Raw genomic sequence first — 24,364 nt, forward strand, 5'->3', positions numbered from 1 at the left:
AGGGAAGCTGTGTTAAACAGCAAGTCCCTGCCCTGGCATGCGACCTTGCCCGTGTCACGTGGAGAGCTCTCACTTGAAAACAGGTGATGAGCAACCTGCGCCTCACGGGACCGTGCAGGCAAAGCAAGGCGATGCAGCACCTGGCACATTAGGGCTCAGCCAGCCACTTGAACAAATGACAGAGGACAGAAGGACTTCGTGGGAGATGTGCAAGCCCCGTGCCTGGGCACAGTCACCCTTGGCACGGGTAGAGGACAGCACGGGGGACCCAGCAAGTGCTGGGCACGTGGAAACCCAAGCCCGGCTTCCTTCCCTCCTTCCAAGCCCTGCAGCCCAAGCCGTCCTGAGCCAACAACTGCTCATCAGTCCCTGGGCTCTGCCAGGGACCCAGGGGGCAGAGCCACAGAGTCCCAGGGACACAGGCACAGCCCCAAACCATTCAGCAAATGAAAGTAAGGACTGAAAATCCAGAGGAAGAGCCTAGAAGCTGAACCACAGCAACGCTTAAATGCAGGGGGTGCAGCGCAAGGAGGAAGGTATCCAGATGGAGAGGAGGGGGACAGAGGGGCAGAGTCCGGGGCGTGACAGGGGTCCCCCGGAGGCAGAGGGCGCCCCCTCTGCAGCAGGGACTGGAGCACAGCAGGGGGCGGGGCCACCGCGGGAGCCCGGGCGGGACCCGGGAGGTCAGTCTCCTGCCCGCGCCCGTCGTGGGGAGCAACCAGAAGACAGACCCGGGAAGCAGTGGAGGAGCCGGCCTGCGGTGGGCCGTGGGCAGAGAGAACCTGAGCTCTGTTCTGCCGAGGGAGGGTCTCAACCCGGGGCAACCTCAGGGGCTGGAACGAAATAAACAACAACAGCCTGGAGCTAAAACGACCAACAGTCTCAAACCAGGAGTGGAGAAAACAGCACACAGGTCTCATCTTGCTGGGCTGGGAGTGGGGCAGAGTAGCGGGAAACAGAGCAGTCTAGTTATGGAGGCAATGCGTCTTCTTGGTGGTAAAGATGGTAGGGAAAACGCTAATACAGTAAGGAAGTGTGTTTCTAATTATAAGCACGGGGAAGGGCGAGTAGCCATTTGTGGAACAGAAAAGTAATGATCAAAAAGTCACAACGGGAGAGGGGACGACAGGCCGCAGAGCAGAGACAGCAGCGACGACGCATCGACAAGCAGGAAGGCTAAGGAGCCCAGCCTGGGGCTTCCACGCCACACTGAACAGACACATCTGCTCAGAAGGAGAGACCACAGGCTGGGTTAACATTTTTTTAAAAAGCAAACTCAGCTAAATACTGTTTACTAGGACATTTAAAATGCATAGAATGATACAGGAGCTGAAGACGAAAGGGGGAACACAGACAACAGGCACCAACCTCAAAGCGACACAGCACTGGCAAGGCAGGTGGAGGGCGTGGCGGTTAGCGCAGGGACTGCCAGAAACACGGTGTGTATGATGCTGAAAAGCCCGGTTTATAAAGAAGCCAGAACCACCAGAATGCTGTACTTGCCAAAATACACTGTGGCTAAATACACAAACAACAGCCTTTAGAAACAGAAGTTTCCTTGTGGAAATGCACATAAAAATCCAGGAGCTTTACCTTCTCACACCTGTCAGGGGGGCTGTTTCCACAAAAACAAAGGCCACGAGTGTTGGCAGGGATGTGGAGGAATCGGAACCCCTGGCGCTGCTGGTGGGAAGGGAAAAGGGTGCAGCCAGGCGTTGCTCAAAAATTAAAAATGAGACTACCATGTGAGCCAGCAATCCCACTTGTGGGCACACATCCAAAGGAAATGAGAGCAGGATCTCGAATCAGCATCTGCTTCCCTGCGCTCGCTGCAGCGTGATTCCCCACAGGTAAGACATGGGAACAACCTAAGTGTCCATCAACACATGAACAGGAAAGAACACGTGGTCCACCCATACGTGGGACACTACTCAGCCTTAAAGAAGAAGGGAAGTCTGCAATATGCAGTAACAGGGACACTCCTTGGGAACAGTATGCTCGGTGCAATGAGCCAGCCTCACAGGGCCCGCCACTGACACGATGTAGCGACCGTCGTGAGATCCACCAGCTCTAACACTGGGATGGTGGTCACCAGGGCCAGGGGAGGGGCATGGGGACTTGCCAACAAACAGACGTGCAGCTGCAATTCCGTAAGATGCACAAGCTCTGCCGAGCTGCCCCCACTGCGCCTATGGCCAATGTCATCGTGCGATGAAATTTCAGGAAGGCGGACCGCACAGCAAGTGCTCTTGCAGTGAGGTTTTGAAAAAGGAAATTCAAGAGAAACGTCAGAAGCGTAAAATGAAGGGGGAGCGTTCACAGCACCCCCCTCAGAACTGCACCGACACAGTGGATGAAAAACAAGGCTGTAACCAACAGACTTGACTTTAACAGGTATACACGCGGCCCGATGACTCCTCAAAACAGGCCCTACGCTTTTCCGCTCATGTTAATGAAACTTTTTTAATGAGTCACAGCATAGATTTTGAAGACTTTTATGTGTAGAGATTTACTGGCCACATTTTTCATTTATCAATAAAATTAGGAGGAAAAAAAAAAGATGATCAACTACCAAAACTACTTATAAATTAAGAAGCAGACACCTAGATAACCTTTGGCTCTAAGAGAAAAGTGAATAAATTATTCTCTGAACCCAGAAAGGAGGAGCCATAGCAAAGCCTCAAACGGAGCGAAACAGACCCAAACATCTTCGTTAATGAAGAGAAAAAGGGACAAGTTACCTGCTTTAAGAAATTAGAAAAGAATAAAACAAATCAAAATAAAGTATAAAGACACTTAATAAAGATGAAAGATAGAAGTAATGATTGAAAAGAAAACTGGAAGAAATCTAGAATCTGCTTATTTTAAATGATGATTAGTACATATTAACCCTACATAATCCAAACCAAGAAAACACACAGAGAGCAAAGCTCAACACACCAGCAACAGAAAAAGGCAAAGCAGAGTCAGCCGGGCCGAGCTGCCCCCGGTCAGCACACCTTCCCGGGTGACGAGCCCCATCTGCCCAACCTGACCACCAGGCCACGCCAGGCGCTCCTCGCCAGCCCCGCCAGGCCTCCCATGGGCTGTCCTCATTGTGTCTCACGCCCATGCCCAGTTGATCAGCGAATCCTGAGGGCTTGTCTTTAAGACATATGCAGACACCAGCCACTTTCCGGGCCCGTGGCCACCATCTGTGGGATTTTCACAGTGGCCTCCAGACAGTTGCCCTTACGCCCCTCCTGTGCTTGCCTCACTCCTCGGCCAGGCAGCCGGGGCCAGAGGACGTCTCCCTGTACAAACCCCTCCGGCTGTCAGGTCCTTGCTGGTTCCTCGCCCACCAACCAGATCTCCACTCTTACTGCTGCCCCCGGCCACACAGGCCACACTGGCCCCTTTGACACTCCCCACATATGCCAGGCACCTTCCTGCCTCAGGGTCTTCCCACTTGTCTGGAATGTTCTCTTCCCCAGGGTCCCTTCAGCTCTTTACTCAAAGGCCACCTTTCCCCAAGGCCTCCTACGGCTGCTCTATTTAAACTGCCAGCACTCCAGGGCCTCCGAGAGTTACTGGCACATGACTGACACTTAGTAAATATCTGTTGAGTCAATAAACAAACAAATGACCAAACACAGGAGAGATTAAACGAGCTATGAGAGGCCACGACACAAAGCTCTATAGAAACGAGTTTGGAAAGCCAAGAAAATGGAAGATTTCCTAATATTAAAGTACAACTTATAAAACTGGCCCAAGTTCTTTTTCTTTCTTACCTCTAGATGGGTTTACACATTTACTTCACCTTTGAAGAACAGGTAATTTAGGTGTTACTTAAATTATTCCAAGCCATAGAAAAAGTTTTTTTTTTTAAGTCTCCGATTCATTTCACAAAATCAGAACAAAGACTCTAGGTAAAATAGGAAGAGAGGGAAGTAGTTAAATGTAACACCTGATAAATTTTTAAAAACTAATGAAATTCAGGTCTATAACATACATCAGTCTCTTACTAATTAGCCAACACAAACAACCCAATAGAAAAATGGACACGATATATGAAGAGTCACCAAAATCCAAATTCAAGTGGGAAAGAAACACATAAATTAAAATCACTAGTAGTGAGTGAAACAGGAATTACAGTCCCCACGAAGGGCCCCTTTAGAATCACCAAACTGGCCTTAACCTGGCGGACGTCGCTGCAGGTTCCAGGGGTGAGGCCGGCTGTGCTCCTGTGCTGCCCGGGAGGTGCGGGCCCTGCCCCAGCCCTGCTCCAGGAACCTACCCACAGAGGAAGCTAAGGAAGGACAGGTGTGCACAGCAGGGTTTTTTTACAGCACTTTCCATGGTGGAAAGAAAAAAACAACCTAAAAGCAAATGGCCATCAATGGGGAACAGCTGAAAAGAATCAGTAAGTCCACACCATGCCACACCATCTCCGTTTCCCTGGAGGACTGGACCTGGGCTGCTGGTGGGGAGAGGTTTCCACAAGGTACTGATGAGAAAAGTTTGTATGACATCGTTTCTGACATACAAAGACCCCACAGCTCTACACACACGTGTGTCTATATGCATGTGCATGTTCTGAGGCAAACATGGAGAAACAGGTGGGTAAAGTCTAAGGTACCAACATGGGTTTGCTGGGCCTGAGTGGGGACAAAAAAGGGGAAAGCACAAAAGGATGGATACAGACAGACAGACAGGTGATAGCTGACAGACAGAGGGGGACACACTAATAACCTTTATTCAACGTCCTGTCTCATAAATGGAGTGACAGGACGGGAGCAGCTCTGACGGAGGCCTGCTCGTGGACTGCCAGAGAGCGAGGCAGTCAGGGCTGGGTCTGGCCTGGCACCAGCCCCTGCCCATATGGCTGCAGGGGAGGCCAGGGCTGGTCCCAGGAACAGGGCATTTGGTGGGAACAGGCCAGGTACTTGAGGACCACCCTGAGAGGAAGGAGCTGCACCGGCTCTGTATGATCAACGGACTAGAATTTTCCTTTGACCGTCTGAGAAGCAGGAAGTGTGGCTGAGGGCTCAAGAAAGTGGAAGACAGGGGCTTGGGACAGAGACGGCCAGAACTTTCCTGTCTCCAGTCTCCAGCCCTGGGACCAACCCGAGGTTCTACATCCACTTGGGTGAGGGCAGCCAGCAGCCAGCAGCCAGCGAAGCATGTGGAGTGAATGAGCTCAAAGGGGTGTAATGAACCCCAGGCAGCGTGCACACAGCCTGGCACACGCCTGGCCCCCAGACGGCAGCTAAGCCATACCAGAGGGCACTGGACTTCCTGCCACTGAGTGGCCAGGACCAGCCTCCCTGGGTGGGGTGGGTAGTGGGGAAGCAGGGTGGCCCCAGAGGGCGGAGGCCTGGGGGATAGGAGGAAGCTGGGGGCATGCCAACCCCGTGCCGGGGGAAGCCAGGGGCTCACCGACAGCACTGAGCTCTGCAAACCGGTCCTCTCCCTCCTCCGCGTGGATCAGGTCACTGCGGCTCTTCTTGGTGGCTGCCCGCTTCAACACTGCTTTAAACAAGGCAGAAGGGACCGCATGAGCCAGCCCTCAGCCGGCCTGCCCACCCTGCAGCAGAGGGTGGGATCACCTGCCCTGGAACTGGAGGCCTCTCCTGAAGCCGACGCTGAGAGGCAGGGCGATCCTGGGCCCCATGGACCCCTTCCCCGCCTCAAGCAGGACAAGGAACTTTGAGGGTAAGTCCCACTTTCACCTCTCTCCACTGAGATGTCAGTGGGGAGGGCCCACCTGCCAGGGGACCCGGAAACACCCATATGGGGCAGGGCCAGGGCTGCAGCCAGCCGCCCGAGCAGCCCATGCTCGGAGCCGGGGCCAGAGAGATCAGGGCAGGGGTGTTGGGGGAGCCAGCACAGATCTGCTCAGAGCCCTGGCACAGGCCCAGCTGAGACACGGCAGACACAGCCCTGCTATCTGGCCCCGTCCTGAGCACTGGGGGTGGAGAATGGGCAGCCTTCCTGCCACAAGGGCTTGCTGGAGGCCCTGCCTTTGGCTGCAGCTATGCTGGCCCTCACCCTGTCCCAGCACCCCCAGGTTGAGCGAGGAGCCCTTCCATGGCGATCTGTGCCTTGGCAACAGATACGGTTTGGTTGAGACCCACATTCTTAAAGCTTCCAGAAACCAGAAGCCACACTGTCCACACGGACTGTACAGCGATGACAATGTCCTACATCCGCACCAGGCAACGTGGAAGCCACCCCTCCAGGTGGCTCTGGAGACCTCGAGACGCGGCGACTGAGACAGATAAGCCGATTTTCACTCATATCCCATTAATGTCCTTGCGTGTTCTCGCCGCTCCACATGCCCTCCGGGCCAGTCTGAGGCCCCAGAGGCACGGCTGTGCTGGGTGAGCCCACTGCCAGCTCAGCCCTGGCCTTCGGCGTGCAGCTCGCCAGGAGCACGCCGGGAGGGCCTCGTCCAGGTGGACCTCTGTCCCGGCCCGGTGTCAATGTGAGGACGCGCAGCGCCCAGCTCAGCGGGACGCAAGACGCATCCACGTGCAAGCGTGCACACACTAGGTTGCCACTGGGCCGCCAGGGTGCTCTGGCTGGGTGAGGAGCACCGACGACAGCCACCTACCATCCAGAGGGGACTTCTCCTCAGCATTCTTGTCCTCCTCGGCCAGCATGACTTCCTCTGCGGGTGAGACAGAGCTCAGACGGGAGCTGCCCGTCCCCAGCCCTGACCAGCCCCCACACGTCTGGAAGCCTGCGGGGCCCACGGCGGAGCAATTTCTGCCAAGACAGACCCTCCGTGTCCCACACACAGTGCCCGAGGGAAGGGCCTGCCTGTCCCTCCCACAATTGCCCGCCCGGGTGCAGCCACGAGTGAGTTTGTCACCAAGAATCACTGGTTCCCCACGGAGGAGAGAGAGCTGGCCAGTGCTGGGGAGGGGAGTCGGAACCGCCAGGCCCTAAAGGGCCCTGGGTGAGGGCCCCCAGGCTGGGCCACGCCAGGCCCTCCGTGGAAAAGGCCAGCGTCCAGGGCCGCCTGTGCCCAGAGCCTGGGTGAAGCGGCCCTGCTGCGCAGCGTCTGCATCCTGCTCTCCTCCCCCAGACCGGCCTCGCCCACCGGGCGGGAACCGGCCGGCAGTCAGACGCACTCGGCAGGGCCCTGACGAGGGGCAGGCTGGGAGCCGCCAGCCCTCACCCGCCTTGAAGATCCACTCCAGGTAGCCGTTGAGCTCCCGCTCGATCTGCTGCTGCCGACGGAGCTTCAGGAAGGCCCGGCGGTTCTCCACCCGCTCGCGCTCCTTGGCGAACTCTCTGCAAGGTCGGTGCCAGAGGGCCAAGCAGTTCGCGTGAGTCGAGGGCCCCAGGGGCACAGGGATCCAGGGAGAGGCAGGGCAGGGGGGCCCTCATGCTGGCCTCTTCTGACCTGAGAACCCAGAGGCCGGGACCTCCCCCCCAACCCCTAGAGCACAGGGAGTGCCCCTCAGTCCCCAGACACGGGGCTCCGGAGGGCGGGCCCACTTCCACGTCCCCCTGCCCAGGGCCAGCCTGAGCACACACCCTCGGGGGCCAGGCCAGGCCATCCACTCCCCAAGAGTGGGTGAGGGGCATCGTCTGCCTGCCGAGCCTTCCCACCCCTCCCAGGGCCGTGTACGGGCCGTCCAGGCCTGCCCCCTGTAGTAGGTGGGACGATCTGCCTGCCGGTCCAAGCCACCAGCAGAAACTTCCTGCAATGGCCCAGGCCTGCTGCAGTGCAGCCACCCACAGCAGTGGGCTGACCCCAGCTTTAGTGGCCCTGACCACCTCTAAGCCTCCCCAAGGCTGGAAGACAACCTTGGGGGGCCCCTGCTGGGGCTCAGCTGGGGCTAATTAGGGAATCAGCCCTTATAGCCCAGCCCAGACACCAGGACGCTTACAGGAGGGAACAGAGCTGACAAGACAGAATTCTGTCCCCAGTCATCAAGGGGCCACACAGCCCACCTCCCGGCCTTCCCCTCCCCGTCCCAGGCCTTTCTGCACGCTCCCAGGGGAGCCGCACAAAGCCGGGCCACAGTCCTCAGCACAGAGCCCAGGCTCCCCCAAGCCTGGCTGCCTGCCAGCCCCACCAGACCTCTGGGCTCCAGCTCTGGGCACCCCTGCGGCCAGGCACCACATCCCCTTCTGGGCGTCACCCCAGCTCTTCTCTGTCTGAAGGCCCTCCTCCCTCCTCTCCCCTTTGCCAAGCTCACCCCCAGGCCCCCTTTGGGTCTCAGCGGACGTGCCCTGTCTCCAGGGGCCTTCCTCTGAGCCTCAGGCCTCCCCGGTTTCCCCAGCCCAGCTCAAACTGAGCAATCTCCCACCAGTCTGGGAGTTCCGCAGGTGTCGCCGGGGGCTTGTCTCGTCCCTGGGAAAAGCTTGGAAAGATGTGCAGGAACATCACACCCTTCCAGGAGAGGACGTACCCCAGAACCTGACCCCCCACTCTCCTCTGAGGCTGCTCTTTTCCAGGCCGATCTGACAGCAGCCCCTTGGGCCCACCAGGCCCTCCTGCCAGTCTGCCTCGGGAGCCCTGGGCCTGAGCAGGAATCCTCAGGATGGTACAATACTGACATTCTCCTCCAATATAGACATCTCAAGGGGCCACACAGCCCACCTCCCGGCCTTCCCCCTCCACCTCTCAGGCCTTTCTGCACATTCCCAGGGGAGCCACACAAGGTCGGGGAGGAGGACAGGCCCAGTGCCCTCCACCGCCCTCCCAGCACAGCTTCGCCAGCCCCAGTTGTGCCCCTAGACACATGGTACTGCCTCAGCCCCCAGCCCCATGCAGGGCAGGAGTACTGTGTGCCCACTGTGCAGGATCAGGAAGCACCTCCCTCCGGGAGGGACACCCAGCCCTGTGCCTTCCCTTCCTCTCCTGGCAGAGCTCAGCAAAAAAGGCTTTTTTTTTTTTGGAAAGGAGAGGCAGCCAGGGCTCAGGTGGGGGCACAGAGCTGGGTGACCACGGCAGCTGGGACACAGGGCCACCCGGTTCTCTCTCCATGGTGGCAACAGAGGGCTCAGAAACCCCACCATAGACTCAGGGGCGATTCAGCAGCAGCCCCTCTCACACAGAGACCAGGGTAAAGTCCAAGAGTGGGATAGTGGCAAGGAGGCCAGGGCCAGCGGACAGTCAAGGGAGAGGTCAGGATGACAGCACGAAGCAGAGGCTGGCCTTTCCCAGGATGCTGGGAATGGCTGCATGGAAGGGGGCCCTGGGGCCAGGCAGGCCCACCCCCAGTATGCACGCCCAGGCCCGGCTGTGTGCCGTGAGAATGCAGCAGGCAGCACCTGAGCCTCTTACCCCGAGAGCACGCCCAGCACCAGGTTGAGCATGAAAAAGGAGCCGATGATGATGAGAGGAATGAAGTAGAGCCAATTCCAGGTATTACCGGCTGCATCGTTTGTCTGGAAGCAAAAAACACGACAGGGCGGTGGGCAAGACACACAGGTCTGGCTATGGAGGTGCCCTGACCCCTCCTCAGACACCTACCAGGGCCCAGGCAAGGGGCAGTGGTCCAGTGAGGACCATGGTCAGGCCTGCCTGACCTGCCCCAAACAGCTCTCTCTGCGGCTGTGGCTCCCAGAAGACCAGCCAAGGACACTCAACCATCCGGGCCACTGCCCAGCAATGCTAACCAGCTGTGAGGTAGCCCAGGGAGCTCACGACTGCTCAAGGTTCCTGGAAACTGGGGGCCTAGTCCCGGCCCAGACTCTGCCCCACCCTTCCCAGGCTGCTGGACATGAAGCAGCTGCACAGACACGTCTCCTGTGTGCAGCCCACAGGCCCACGTCTGCTCCTCTGCCTGCATCTCAGAGGCGATAGCCCCGTGCCATGTTTCTCCCAGACCAAAAGCAAGCCCACACGCTTCCAGGGAACTGTTCTCACCACTGCCTGGCTCTTGACAGAATCCAGCACTCAGGCATGGTCTAAACAACTGATTGCAAGAAGGGCCACCTCCCTCAGACCTTCTGATTTCTACAGCACGGCCCACAAAAGGGTGAGTTCCTCTGACTCCAATTAATTTCCAGCAGTTTTCTGTTTGTGGGTCCCCAGCAGACTTGGCTGAAAGAAGCAGAGAACCTCTTCATCACCCAAGTCTAGTGCCAGAAGCAACCCAAGAGGGAGCGCGTGCTGTGGGTGGGCCGCCACTTGGCCCCTTTATCCCTCTCTTCCAAGGCAGCACACCAGTGAGGGGACAGCGTGCTGGGCGGGACAGAGGCAGGGGGACAGCCTGGCTCTGCCCTGTGGCTGCGACCGACCTCCAGGCGCTACTGTTGGGACTCCTGCCCCCCCAGTGTCTGAGGGCCAAGGCAGGATTTGCAGGCTCGACCCCTGGAAGTCCTGGAGCCCCCACACTGACTGCAGACTAGCTGCCAAGATCCCTGATCCAAAACAGACATTCAAACTCCACCTGTCCATGTTCCCTGATCACAGCTCCACAATCCTGACCTGCTCGCCTCCTTGGAGGACACCCCAAAAACCTGCACCTTCCCGGGAAAGGGAGGTGTCGCTGTGACAAGCTCAGCACCCCTAGCTACTCAAGGACATGGCTCCTGCAGCTTCCCCTCTAGTGAAGATTCCCGTCAGCAGCCAAGCCTCTCTCATTGTAAAACACAAAACAAAACGAACACGTCTCCCACTTCTGGGAGGACGGAGTGGACACTGCTGGCACTGCTTGTCCCACTAAAGGTGCCCCGACACTGAGCGCCACATGGGGAGCAGGTCAAGGAGACTGAAAGGTGGAGAGAAGAAAGCGACCTGGCTGGCACCTGGACTTGCGGTGAGGCCCTTGCTCGTTCTGGTTTGTTTTGTCCCGCAGATCCCAGAACTGGAGCTGAAGAAGCTGCGACCTGGAAATGCCACTAGGCACTGAAGAAAAATGCACCAGCAAAGCCAGCCCTCTCTCTGTCCCAAGGGCCAGGGGAGGGGCGGCCCAGCAAGACATACTCTCAGACAGTGACTGTCCTGCTCCAGCCAGCACAACGGGGAGGCTACGGTGCCATGCCCATCCCTGCCAGCAAGACCCCACCGCCACCCACTGAGGTGCTGTCGGGCAGCCTAATGGGGAGTCAGGAGTTTCATCCCCACGCAGCAATGAGGGCACTGCACACACCCACCACGTGGCATGCAGAGACCACGTGGAGCACAGGAGCAAGGCATGCCGGACTCTCCCACCCAGGGGGGTCAGCCCGGGGGCGTACTAGGAGCCAGAACGACCTCCCCGGCCTGGCAGTAAGGAGAAGCCCCTACAGTGTGTCGACAGAGGCCAAGTAGGGAAACTAGCTTTGGGCTCCCACCGTGCAGTGAGGAGGCGGCAGCCCTGCCCAGGCGGAACAGTCAGAGGAAGCCAGCTAAGACAGAAGGTTTAGAGAATCAGGGTCTCATGATGGAACACCAGAAACGTGCAGTTTTCCAGAAGCTCATTTACCACACCAAGAACCAGGAAGAACACAAACCAAATGAAGACGACAATCAACACACGCTGTGCTGGTTACTTTTTTGTGTCGACCTGACTGGGACGTGGGGCACCCAGATATTTAGTCAGATGTTATTCTGGGTGCCTCCGTGAGGGTGTTCTGGATGAGAGTAAGATTCAATTGGTAGGGGAAAGCAGACGGCTCTCCATGACGCGGTGGGCCTCATCCAATCATCTGAAGGCCTGATGACCCTGCCAGCAACCCTCCTCAACATAAGAGGAAGTCCTCCTGTAGATAGACCGCAGCCGGGCTCATCTGCACGATTGTCTCCACTGGGTCCCCGTCTGCTGCCTTTCAGGCTAGAAACTGCACATCAGCTCTGCTGGGCCTTGGGCCTGCCACATGCGCCAGCGTATATACCATTTTCATCAATGAAGTATAGTGTCAGCTGCAAGTTCTGTGTTTTTGTTTTCTGAGGATGCTATTTATCAAATTGAGGCAATTCCCCTATTCCTGCTTTTCTGAGTTTTATCATGAATGGGTATTGGATTTTATAAAATACTTTTTCTGCATTTATTGATAAGATTTTGTGATTTTTTTTCTTTATCCTATTAATATGGTAGATTACACTGAGTTATGAATGTTGAATCAGCCTTGCATTCCTGGAATAAACACCACATGGTTATGTTATATAATATATAGAGGCACATGCACACACACACACACACACACACACACACACACACACACACACACACACACACACACACACACACACCCTACTGGTTCTGATATTGATGACACATACTGATACAGTATTGCCAACAAACTGATCGGACTGCCTGACACACAGATCGCCAACACTGAGATAACAGAAGTATCTGAGAAAGATTTTAAAACAGCCCTGATAAAAAATGCTCCAAAGAGAAATTATGTACACACTTGAAACACATGAAAAGATAGAAAATCTCAGGAAAGAAACAGTATCAACAAACAAACAAAAGGTGAAGAACCAAATGGAAAGCTGAGAACTAAAAAACTACAGTAATCAAATTAAACATCTCAGTGGAAAAAACACAACAACAGAATGGAGGCACAGAGAAAACAATCAGTGAACAGTAAAAGAGAACAAGAGAAATTACCCCATCCGAAAAACGGTGAGATAAGGCTTAAAAAAAAAAAAGACGGGAAAAATCCAGAGCGGTCTCAAGAGCCCGTGGGACTATAACAAAAATCTAATAACGTTCATGGCAACAGACTAACAGAGTACAGGAAAAAGAGGAGAAAGCTAAGAAGTGCTCAAAGAAATAATGGATGAAAATTTCCCAAATTTGGAAGAGATATAAATCTACATACTCAAGAAACTAAGAGATACCAAGTAGCATAAACCCAAAGAAATCCACAAAAAATATCAGAGTCAAACTTAGGAAAACTAAAAATAAATCTAAAAATTTCAAAGTGGCAAGAGATAAATGATACCTGACTTACAGGGAGGATACCTTACTTATCAGGTGCTATAAGAAAAGAACCGTGTACCCAGACACCTGCATCCATCAATCCTTCAGGAATGAAGGGGAAATCAAGACAATCTCATCGTAAAAACTAGAGAAATTAGGAGAATTTGTCACCAGGAAATCTATCCTAAGATAATGGCTGATGAAATTTCTCTAAACAGAAAGGAAATGATGAAAAAAGGAATTGTTGACCATAAGGAAGGAGGAAAGAATGAAAGACTAAAAATAGGGGCAAATAGACCTTTTTGTCCTTTTGAGTTTTCTAAATCATGTCTGACGGTGAAGGCAAAACTGTAACACACTCTGATGTGGTTCTGAACATGTGCAGAGGAAGCGCTTGCGATGACTGCATTACAAACGGGGGAGGGCAGAGAGGTGTGAAAGGGTCACATGACCCACTGGACCTGCTAGAGGATGACGCCAGTAGATTGAAATAAGTTTTACCAATGCCTTTTTAAAGTTGGTTCTTTGAAAAAAATCAGTTCAATTAACATATCCCTAGCAATACAGACCGAGAGAAAATGAGAGACGACACAAACTAGCAATATCAGGAATGAAACAAGGCCTCTCGCTACAGGCCCAGCAAACTTCAAAAGGTTAGTGAGGGGCTACTACACGGGACTCGACAAACATCTGACGACATGGACCGATTTCTCAAAAAACACCAACTACCACAATACACCCAATATAAAACAGATGAATTTAATAGTACTATAATTACTAAGAGAAGGGAAATTATAACTTTAACACTCCCCCCCGCCAAAAAAGGGATAGACATATTTATCAATGGAATAGAATTGATATGATCTAGAAATAACCCCCTATACTTATGATCGGTTGATTTTTAGACAAGGGCACCAAGACAATTCAACGGGGAGAGAGCAGTTTCCAACAGATGGTGCTGGGGCAATCTGATACCCATGAAAGAATAACGCTGGACCCCTACGTCATACTATACACAAAAACTAAACCGAAACGGGTCACAGACCAAAATACAAGAGCAAAAACTAGAAAAGAAGAAAACACAGGAGCAAATCTTCGCGGCTTTGGATCAGGTAATGGGGTCTTAGACACAAAATATGTCTAGCACAAGTGGTGAAAAGGAAAATAGAAAAACTGGACTTCAAAATAAACATTTGTACTTCAAGTGACACCATCAAGAAAGTGAAAAGACAACCCATAAAATGAGAGAAAATATTTGCAAATCATATATCTGATAGGGTTCTAGTATCCACGCTATATAAAGAAATCTTACTGGGCAATAGTAAAATGACAATCCAATTTTAAAATGGGCGAGGGATCTGAAGACACATTTCTCCAAAGACATATAAATGGTGTAACGAGCACAAAGAAAATGCTCAACATCACAAGTCACTAGGGAAATCCAAATCAAAGCCAAAATGAAATACCACTTCACTTCATGGTTGGTTGGTTACAATTAAAATTAATAATTTTAATTTAATTTTACTAGGATGGTCAAAATTCAAAAGACAGACAATAACAAGAGTTGATGCGGATGTGGGGAATTCGGAGCCCCTGTGCATTTCTGGTGGGAATGCAAAATGTTGCAGCCACTTTGGAAACCAGCCTGGTGGTCCCTCCAAAGGGTAAACGTGGGAGTGACCGTATGGTCCAGCAATGTTCCTCCTCGGTACAGACCTAAGAGAAGGGAAAACATGTTCCACATGGAACCATATACACAGGCGTACAAGTAATGCAAAAAAGTGGAAACAACCCCAATGTCCAACTGATGAAATATAAACAATATATGATATATCTGAACAATGGAATCATATTTGATAATAAAACTGAGGAAATACTGAGGCTTGCTATAATGTTGGTGAACCTTAGAAATACAAAGGCCCACATATTTTATGATTCCACTTCGATGAAATGTCTGGAATAGACTAATATATAGAAACAGAACTGTATCCGTGGTTGCCAGGGGCTGGCGGAATGAAGCAGTTGGGCGGGTGACCGCTAATGGATACGTGGTTTCCTTTCTGGTTGACAAAAATCTTCCACACTTACAAAATGGTGATGGTTACACAACCCTGTGAACATAGAAAGACCATTTAACTGTGTGCTTTAAAGTGGTGAATTTTATGCTATGTGAATGATATCCCCAAAAAAAGTATTTGGAAAAAAATTCCATAAAAGAAATCTCTAGACCCAGATTGCAGAATCTACCAAATATTTAAAGAGAATTAACACCACTTACACAAAATTCCTCTAGAAAATAGAAGAGGAGGAATTATTTCCCAATGCATTTTATAAAGTTTGCTTTACCCTGATACTAAAACGAAAGACAGTACAAAAAAAGAAAATTCCAGACAAAAAGCACTCATGAATATAGACATAGGTATCCTTAATAAAATATTAGCAAGTAAAATTAAACAACATATAAAAAGAATTATACACCATGATGATTTGGTGTTTACTCCAGGAATATAAGGCTGGTCCAATATTCACAAGTCAATGTAATCCCCCATATTTATAACCTTAAGAAAAAAATCACAAAATCTTATCGATGCAGAAAAAGTATTTTATAAAATTCAACACCCATTCATGAAAAAAGTTCTCAGAAAAACTGGAATAGGAGAACTGCTTCAATTTGATAAACAGCATCCACAAAAAAAAAATTCCTTGCAGCTGACACTACACTTAACAGTGAAAATGGAACCCTTTTACCCTCTGACCGGGAGCACAGAAAGTGTGTCTGCTCTCACCACTCTCATTCATGCAACACTGGAAATGTTAGCTGTGCAATAAAGCAAGGAAAGGAAATAAAAGGCATATATATCAGAAAAGAAGAAATAGGCTATTCCTGTTGCAGAGGACATGTTTTTTCTGGGCTAAAAAATTCTCCTACGGCAATGAAAGAAAGCCATATAAATTCTCATTCTGTTTTCAACTTATTTAGAGAAAAGTGAGGAGGACTTAGGTATTTCTTAATAATTTCAATCCATGATATACCACTTTTGCTGACTTAGTAAAAGACATTCATATAGTTTAAATTTCCTCAACTACTTGGGAGTTTTCAAATCAAAATGATTAATCTCAAAAATATATACATAGAGCATTGATTTGAATTTTTATAGTTTTCTCTTGATAATAAGTAAATCTGAAAAGGAAATAACACTCAAAATCCCCTTTTCTCTTTTTTCCTTGTTTACTCTTGATGGAATGTTGATACAACAAAATAACATGGAAGAGAGAACTGGAAACAATGAAATAAAAATATACTGCTCATCCAATCATTGGGAAATAAATACATTGCTATACATAATTGAAAACTAACATAAAATTTCAGTCATTAAATTGGTATGATTTAGTAAGGAGATTTCAAGATTAAATCTCTTTGACATTGTCAAAGAAAGCCTGGTGGCTAAGTGCTTGGGGTTGAACAGTATTTGTCCACAGTGGTTAGCTGAAGCTCATTTCGTTTTCTCAGAATTACTTGTGTTAAAAAATAAAACTAAATTTATATTAATTTAATAAGTTTCTCCTATTGTGAAACAAAATTCTGTTTATGAAATGAGTTGTGAAATATAACTTAATAAGCAGAAAGATGTACAGTTAAAGATGAAAGTGTAACAGCACTTTTATCTTACTCTCCTCTGTATTCCAGCAAAACCAAAAATAGAGAAAGAAATGTGCATCATGGGAAATATATGTTAACTAGGTAGACAATTTAAAAAACTCATGAATATTACAGATGTGGACTTGGATTACCCAAAAATATGTCAATATATATGTATGTGCTGTTTCTCTACAGTGAATATGGTGAATGGAAGAAAAATCATCAAATGGATAATAACACCACTACCTAGAATCAGAAAAGAAGAATGAGTCCATCAGACTTTTAGTGTAATCTGATAAACAAGTCTCCAGAAAAATAGATGGCCGCCGATTTCTGATTCTAGTCAACATTCTGTGCTTAGAAAGACCTGATCAGAATCTAAAGCAGTTTAAGAAAAATTGTATTCAATAAATTTTATTCTCAGTATACTGGCATTTAAATGTTCTGAAGCTTGCAAATATGCAAGCAACATTATCTCCATGAACCCATGTTAAAAATAAGAACTTAAGGACATTATCTAACCAAGCAAAAAGTAAAATAAATTAGTGTGAATAAAAAGTTCTTTGTTAAGAACTGCTGGGGAGTAGCAAAACCATTAAAGTGAAAAATCACTCAGAAATATTGGAATAATGTTTTCAGCATAGATTATAAGTAATAGAAAAATCAGTAAGATAAAACTGATGTATTTACATAGCCAAGATGAGTGTAATGTTTAATTTCCTTAATATTTTTACTTTGTTAAAATAGAGTTACTATATTACTTTGAAAGAGTCGATTTAAAAAATAAGTTCTGTATTTTATATTATGGTAGGAACTAATATATATTACTTTTATGTATGGACATACATGTCTATACATGTAAACAAATATGCACACACATATGTGCAGACATATGCATACACATACCAAGTTTCCATTTTGAAAAAAGGTAGAAACATTTAAATATTGAAGTCACAAAAAAAGAGATCCCAGATGGAGAGCTTGAAATCCTGTCCATAATCTGTTACCTGCTCCCTACACTAGTTTTTATCATATAGGGGAAAAATAGGACACGACTGTTTTCATATATTACTGCCTTTGCTCAATCTCTTCAAGATCTAGTTCAAAAATAAACTTTATGTCAGTGTTCATTCTACCATTTCTGACTTTATGCCTGTTAATTTTTTCATTCTATTAATTTGTCATGTATTCAAAAATGGAAATTTTAATGAAAAAATACTCTTTGAAAAAACTGAAATGCAAATTATGAGCCTCATATATTTGGATCAGTATTTTTTTTCTATTGATAATTCGAGGCAGGTGCCTCAAATGTAAAAAAACCAAAAAAAAAAAAAAATTCTCCTAGAACTCCTAGAACTAATAAGTAAATTCAGCAAGTTCACAGGATATAAGATCAACATACAAAAATAAGTTGTATTTCTAACAAAACATATGCTGAACTTGCGTGCTGAAAACTACAAATTATCATTAAGGTAATTAAAGATAGTCTAAATAAAGAGAGATATAATATGTTCATGAATTGGAAGATACAACATAGTAAAGATACAATTCTTGCTGATGCAATGAAATGGGAGGAACCATCTCCCTGACTCACAAGGTCTGTTATTCAGCTATAGTAATGAAGACTGCGTGGCAGTGGCAGAGGGACGGACACACAGCTCACTGGAACAGAAGCGCACCCACATAGATATGCGCAACTTATTTTTGGCAAAAGATTTGCCTGACCGAGTCAGTGTCGGCGCCCTGGCTGTGACGCATACTGTTTGCAGGTTGTCGTCCTGTACCCTGGAGGGCACAGGGTAAATGATACATGGAATCTCTCTGTATTACTTCTTACAACTGCATGTGAGCCTAAATTATCTCGAATAAAAAGTTTACCTTAAAAAAGCCGATTCCCAATCTCCCTGCGGCGGCCCCACACTGCCCGGCTCCACCACGCGGGGAACGCGCCGAGAAGTGCCAGCAGCGCCCGTGCCCTCACTTCCACACGTCCCTCTCCCTCAACCTGCATTCTAGGGTTTTCTCCCACCACCGAAACTGCTCTTGCCACGCTTACCAACACCCTCCTGACCTCTCAGCAACCCCCTCCTGACCTCCTGACCAACACCCTCCTGACCTCTCAGCAACCCCCTCCTGACCTCCTGACCAACACCCTCCTGACCTCTCAGCAACCCCCTCCTGACCTCCTGACCAACACCCTCCTGACCTCTCAGCAACCCCCTCCTGACCTCCTGACCAACACCCTCCTGACCTCTCAGCAACCCCCTCCTGACCTTCTGACCAACACCCTCCTGACGTCTCAGCAACATCTGGCCTGGCTGTGCCCTTTCTTGAAAGCCTGGTCTCTCTGCCTGGCTCCTCCTTCCTACCCGGCTTCTGAACGGTGGAATTCCCACACCAGCCAAAGGCTGCCTCTCCCGTCATTTCAAACACCACCTGCAGCCTCAAATCCACAGCCTTGCTGTCCCCGCCGCACTCCGTAAACGTCCGGCTGTCTCCTCAGCATCTCCACTCGGATGAAATAGTGAACAGGCATCTAAACCTTCACCGACCCACAGCAGAGCTCGTGGGTCCAGCTCTGCTCTCCCCTGAAACAGAGCTCGGCCCCACCCTGCTCCCAGCCCGCCCCTTCTTCCCGAGGCCCTCGCGTCGCCTCCTTTGGGCATCTTTTTCTTGCACTGCCACCCCAGCAGTGAGCAGGTCCTGTCTGCATTCGTTTCAAAACAGAGCCTTTGCGCCTGTGTATCTGAACACCCTTTCCTCAAGTCTTTGGGTCAAGTACGTGCAAATACGCAAAATCAAACGTACATCGTCATGAACCAATACCGTGCACCTCCCAGTGTCTCTCTCTGAATATAGTAACGCCCCTGGATGAAAATTTGAATAAGTCCCATGACTTTCCTGATAACCACTGGGTACCAGAAAGTTCTACAATCACTTCAAGTAGCAAACAAGCCTCAATCCAGTAATTAAGTGTCCAGTGCCAGCCGGTAATAAAACTGTCGAACATACTTTACACTGGGAATAGCTGCCATCCCCGGCTGGCCTGCCTTCAGTGGGAGGGAGGCGTGGCCCTCTCTGCCCTCCATGCCTGGCATTGTTCCTTCCTCCTCAGCCGGCAGGCTGCTGGCCCCGATGCTAGCAACACTGGGAAAGGGAAGGGGGCACAGGCAAGTTCTTCCACGTGATGCCCTCCAGAGGTGAGGGCTCTCCAGCCCCGACAGGAATTTACAGCACACTCGTCCCCATGGCCCATCTGTGGGCTCCCCGAGACCCTGTGTGACTTCGCTTACTTTTCGGAATGCAAGCAAGCCGTTCTCCCCCTGCCCACCACCGCCAGATTTAGCAGCCTGCTCTGAACAGATGTTCCCTGTGAGACCCCATTATGCCCCTGGCAGATCCTAAAAGTGCCCCTGGCTGCCCATTCTCCCCAGCCACAGCTGGCCCCCCAAGAGGCTCTCCCTTGGCCCTGCTGCAGGGCAGCAATTCCTGCCCCTGCCACCCAGCAGCTGCCTGGGTCTCCACACCCAGGGAACACGTCTCAGCAGCCACAAAAGCCCCTCTCACTGGGTTGAAGGCAAGGGGCAGGCTCTCCCTCCAAAGAATCCTCTTCAAAACTCCTGTCTGCCCTCCAACAAACAGCCCTGTAACCCCTTGGTCTGGAGCATGGAACCCACCAGTTCCTGGCCACTTGCTCTGGTACCAGCCTCACGGCTCGCCAGCTTCCTGGTGCCTCGCCAAACCTCCGAGGCCCAGTCCTGCGGCACCTGCATACTGGGCTTCTGCACCTCACCAGGCCCTGTGTCCAGGCTCCTAACTTGCCCCTCCCTGCCTGTCATCCTCCTCATTTTCTTCATGGCACCCTGCATGGCTGAGCCCCTGCCCACCACCGAAAGGGCCCGGCACCAGCAGGTTCCCTCCCGACCAGTGCCTCCTGCCCAGCCCTCCACCCCCCGACAGGGCACAGACCCATGAGTCTGAGTCACCTGGGCTGCTGGCCAAGCCCCGGTGGACACTGAGGGCTGCACAGACCTGCCTGCGCAGCCATCACTGGGGTGGGGCCGGCAGGGATGCAGTCAGCCCAGAGCTATTTTTAGGGTCTGTCTTTGTGGAAATTGTTCCTTGATCGCTGTAGGGACACAGCCAAACTCCTCGCCACCGCCTTTGTCCCTCGTTCCCTCTACCAGACAGAGCCCTCCAGAGGGGCGCCGGCTCAGCAGACCCTGGGCGGCTTTCCTTAACCCCTCATCTGCCATCTGCCTGCCTGATGAACATTCACCGAACACTTGCTGGATGCCTGGCCCCGAGATCACCTGTGTCTCCGTGGGCTCACCTGGAGGCACAAAACAGAGGGTTCCACTTCGTCTCTTTCCTCCCATGCAGCACCATGACCCCAGCACGCAGCTGCCGGGGGCCTGGGGCCCAAAGCCCACCCTCAGTGTACAAGCAACATTTCAAAGAGAAGTACCTGTGCCCCAGGGTGCCCCACTCACAGCACCCAGGTAGAACAAACCCTCTAGCTGCACAGAACAGCAGTCCAACGGCTATCCTCCCAGCCAAACCTTCTAGGGTTCCTGGCTCACGTGCGCCTCCCAGGGCCCTGAAGGACCGAAGGACGTGGCCACCAAGAAGAGCCTCAGGTGAGGGGAGGCGGGAGTGAGAGGAATTCCAGGAACCCCACAGTGCCTTATTCTCAATTCCTGTCACAGGCACCAAAACCAGCCTGCCCTGTGTCACCGAGACAGGCTGACACCCTGACGGGAGTGAGAAGATCAAAGAGGAAACAGCAACAGACAGTCTCAGCAGGAAGGAAACAAATGTCCGAGACACAGGCTCCCGCCCCAGGCATCCCAGCACAATCAGAGCTGCTTCCCCAAGCCCTGGCTCATGCAGCCCTACCCTCACCCTGCTCCCCACTACCCCCACCAGGCAGCCTGGGTCCCCTCCCCTGGAAGAGACCAGCAGAGGGGGCACAGCTAAAAGCCAACAGCAAGTGGCCACCTGCCTCAGGGCCCAGGGCAACTTCTTCAGCTCCTGCCCCTGCCTCACCGGCTGCGCGTGGGGTCCCGGGGAGGACTGTGACTTAGCAGGGACAGGCCTGATGTGCAGCGAGCTCGCGCTGAGCTCAGTGCCACCACCCTCACCCTCGAGCTGGACCATTTCTGGAAGCGCCTTTGCTGGCCTCCACCCCTTGGCCATCAGCTTCACCTTCACAGGAGAAGCTGTCCTGGAGACTCCAGCATCCGGTCAAGAGTCTGAGCTGGGAATGACCGCCTGGACCCTCCGGTGGGAAGGAAGGAGGGAAGGGCCCTGCATTTCACCCAGGGCTGGGCAGAGGGCTTGGGTCAGAAGTGGGGCCAACCCGCAGGCCCAGGGGCGCTGCTCACACTGTAGAGAATGTCGGCCCAGCCCTCCATGGTGATGCACTGGAACACAGTCAGGATGGCAAACAGGATGTTGTCAAAGTTGGTGATGCCAAAGTTGGGTCCCGGCCAGTACTCCCGGCACTCGGTGCCATCCTCGCACAGCCGGGCTGGGGCCTCCTTGCCACAGGGGAAGTCACCCACTGGCTCTGCATCTGGGAGGAGAAGGAACACAGACCCTGAGCCCAGGAACACCAAGTTCTCCCATCCCCGCCCGGGCAACTGGGCCCCGGAGACCTCGCCACAGGTGGGCGGAATCAGCCACGGAGGGAAACCCTCCCTCAGCTGCCACCTCCCCTCCATGTACCTGTGCCAGCTCTCCCCACTCTACAATTCGCCCCATCTGATCTGCGTGCTCAGGAACTACCGGCCAACCTCTCCCCCTCCACTGGAACCCACCTGGCACCATTTAAACACACTCAGGACTCATTCACTCAAAATCAAAAACCACTCCTCACATCCGGTTCATCTGCTGTGACCAGCTGGGTCTCATCTCCCGCTCGCGGCTGAGCCGCCTCCAGGGTTCTCCAGGCACGCGGTCTGCCTGTCACTCAGCAGCCAGCACCAGACAGCCTGGCGCCCGGCAGGCCCGGGGCTCCCCAGCCCAGTCGGCTCAGAGCCACCCAGCACGTGCCCGGAGGACTGGGGGCCTCGCTGCACGGGCCTCTGCTCCTCGGCCACAGCCTAGCGAGCAGCCGGGCCCCACAGAGGGATGGCAGAGAAGCCAGGAGCCAGAGCTGACAGGCCTCTCGAGCACGACGGCTACCCTGACTCCCAAAGTCCTAGTGAAAGGGTGGAAAACTCTTCCAGAATGTGATTTCCTCCCTCCCCACCCTCGACAGAGTCTCTCCTCTCTCCCTGTCTCAACAGCACCGCCATGACCGCCAGCACAGTGAGGACTGGACGGGCCATCCTGGGCCTTCACTTTGCTCTTGACTTTGAAGAGAAGGCTTTCAAGACTTACAACGTTTGCAGGCATTTATGGAGTTTAAGAAAATTCCCTTTATTTCCAGTTGGGTACAAGGCATTTTTTGTCATGAGTGATTTAGATTTAAGTAAAAGCTTTCTCTGCATCTATTGTCTAGTATGTTTACGGCTCAAGCCGCAGGCCTGAGCTCAGCCCTGACTCTACTTTCTCTTACGCTCCACAACCAACCTCCCAAATATCCCCTTGGCCCAGCGGGCCTCACGGCAAGGCACACCCGACCCTGACCCGCGCTGGCCTCTCCCGGCTCAGCCGGACTGGCCGCCACCCCACCCCCTGGATCGGGAGGACCCCCCACTCAGCCCAGAGCGCCCACAACAGCCATGTTCCCGAAGCCTCTGCTGTCCCACTTCTCATTCCCGCCGTTTCCCCCGTAGCCGCGAAGCCCACGTGGTTCCCGTTCTCGGGCCCCTCACCCGGGCCCTGTGCGTGCACTGCCCCTTGTCTCCAGCCAGGTGGCCACTCTGTCCCTCCCACCACATCCGGACCACTGTCCAGCTGTCCCCTTGGCAGAGGGGCCTCACTCAGTGACGTGGGCTCCCAAATGCTTCTATTTCACCCTTTTACTTTCCTTCCTAGAAGTCACTACGCTCCCAATTATTTCACTGTGAGTATGCTTATGCATTCATGCCTACGGGGTTACTGCACCCCCAAGGGAGGCGTAGGGCCCCCTCTTTGTCCAGCACCGAGAGGCACCCCTATCCCCGAATGAAGCATCCATGGTCCCCCTCTGAGTCCGAGGGGTGCTGCCAGGCCTCACCTGTGCTGTTGGGGAAACAGGCCTTGTGGAATTTGCCCATGTAGAACTCCAGGCCGATGATGGCAAACATGAGGATGGCAAAGAAGAGCAGCAGCCCGATCTGCAGGAGCGGGGCCATGGCCTTCATGATGGACTTGAGCACCACCTGCAGGCCTGGGGTGGGGCAGGCGGGTCAGAGGGTGGCCTGGGGGGCTGAGAGCCCCCGAGCAGATCTGTGGACCTAGGGATGGGGCAGAGCCCTGACAGGGAAAGGCAGCAGATTCCGGATGCCAAGAGCAGGCGCATCTGGGAGGGAGGAGCAGGGGGTCCCTGCAGACGCGGTACCTCAGGGCAGGTGAAGCAGGACCCTGGGCAGAGGGGCTGAGCCCAAGACCCCACCTCCAGCCGGGCCCCAGCTCTTGGACACAGACCTGAGCCTCCACCCGGCAGGGTCTCAACTCAGAGCAGGGGCTTCAGGGTCACATCCCCAGGCTTCTGCCCACCCAGGCCCTGAGGAAAGCCCAACACCAAACTTCCACTGGACTGGAGGGGCAGGGCCGGGGGTCACGGGCTCACAAGGTCAGCCGGCCATCCTCCCCCATGCTTGGGTCCTTGAGCAGCCCACCGAGGGGCGTGTCTTTGCCCAGCCTCATTTCCCAAGGGCCTGCACTGTCCGGAACCAAGACAGGTGGTCCTCGGCAGCCTGTGGACATCTTC

General features: G+C 52.1%; 1 protein-coding gene across 11 annotated transcripts in view; it reads right to left on the reverse strand.

The window, feature by feature from the left end:
* Nucleotides 1–24,364, reverse strand: part of CACNA1B (calcium voltage-gated channel subunit alpha1 B) — a 180,455-nt gene that overhangs the window by 119,136 nt on the left and 36,955 nt on the right. For 8 of the 11 annotated variants that reach the window (XR_012124599.1, XM_073220673.1, XM_073220666.1 and 5 more), the window contains exons 5-10: nucleotides 23,669–23,821; nucleotides 21,888–22,078; nucleotides 9,287–9,390; nucleotides 7,166–7,281; nucleotides 6,596–6,652; nucleotides 5,419–5,511 (exon numbers count right to left, since the gene is read on the reverse strand). Coding sequence is in view for 10 of the 11 variants with exons in the window: in XM_073220673.1 (XP_073076774.1) it covers nucleotides 5,419–5,511; nucleotides 6,596–6,652; nucleotides 7,166–7,281; nucleotides 9,287–9,390; nucleotides 21,888–22,078; nucleotides 23,669–23,821 (714 nt within the window). In the remaining variant the exon portion in view is untranslated. The remainder of the gene's footprint in view (nucleotides 1–5,418; nucleotides 5,512–6,595; nucleotides 6,653–7,165; nucleotides 7,282–9,286; nucleotides 9,391–21,887; nucleotides 22,079–23,668; nucleotides 23,822–24,364) is intronic. The other 3 variants (XM_073220677.1, XM_073220671.1, XM_073220659.1) reach the window with 1 other exon arrangement.

This window comes from Manis javanica, chromosome 2, assembly GCF_040802235.1.
Source record: "Manis javanica isolate MJ-LG chromosome 2, MJ_LKY, whole genome shotgun sequence".
NCBI lineage: Eukaryota > Metazoa > Chordata > Mammalia > Pholidota > Manidae > Manis > Manis javanica.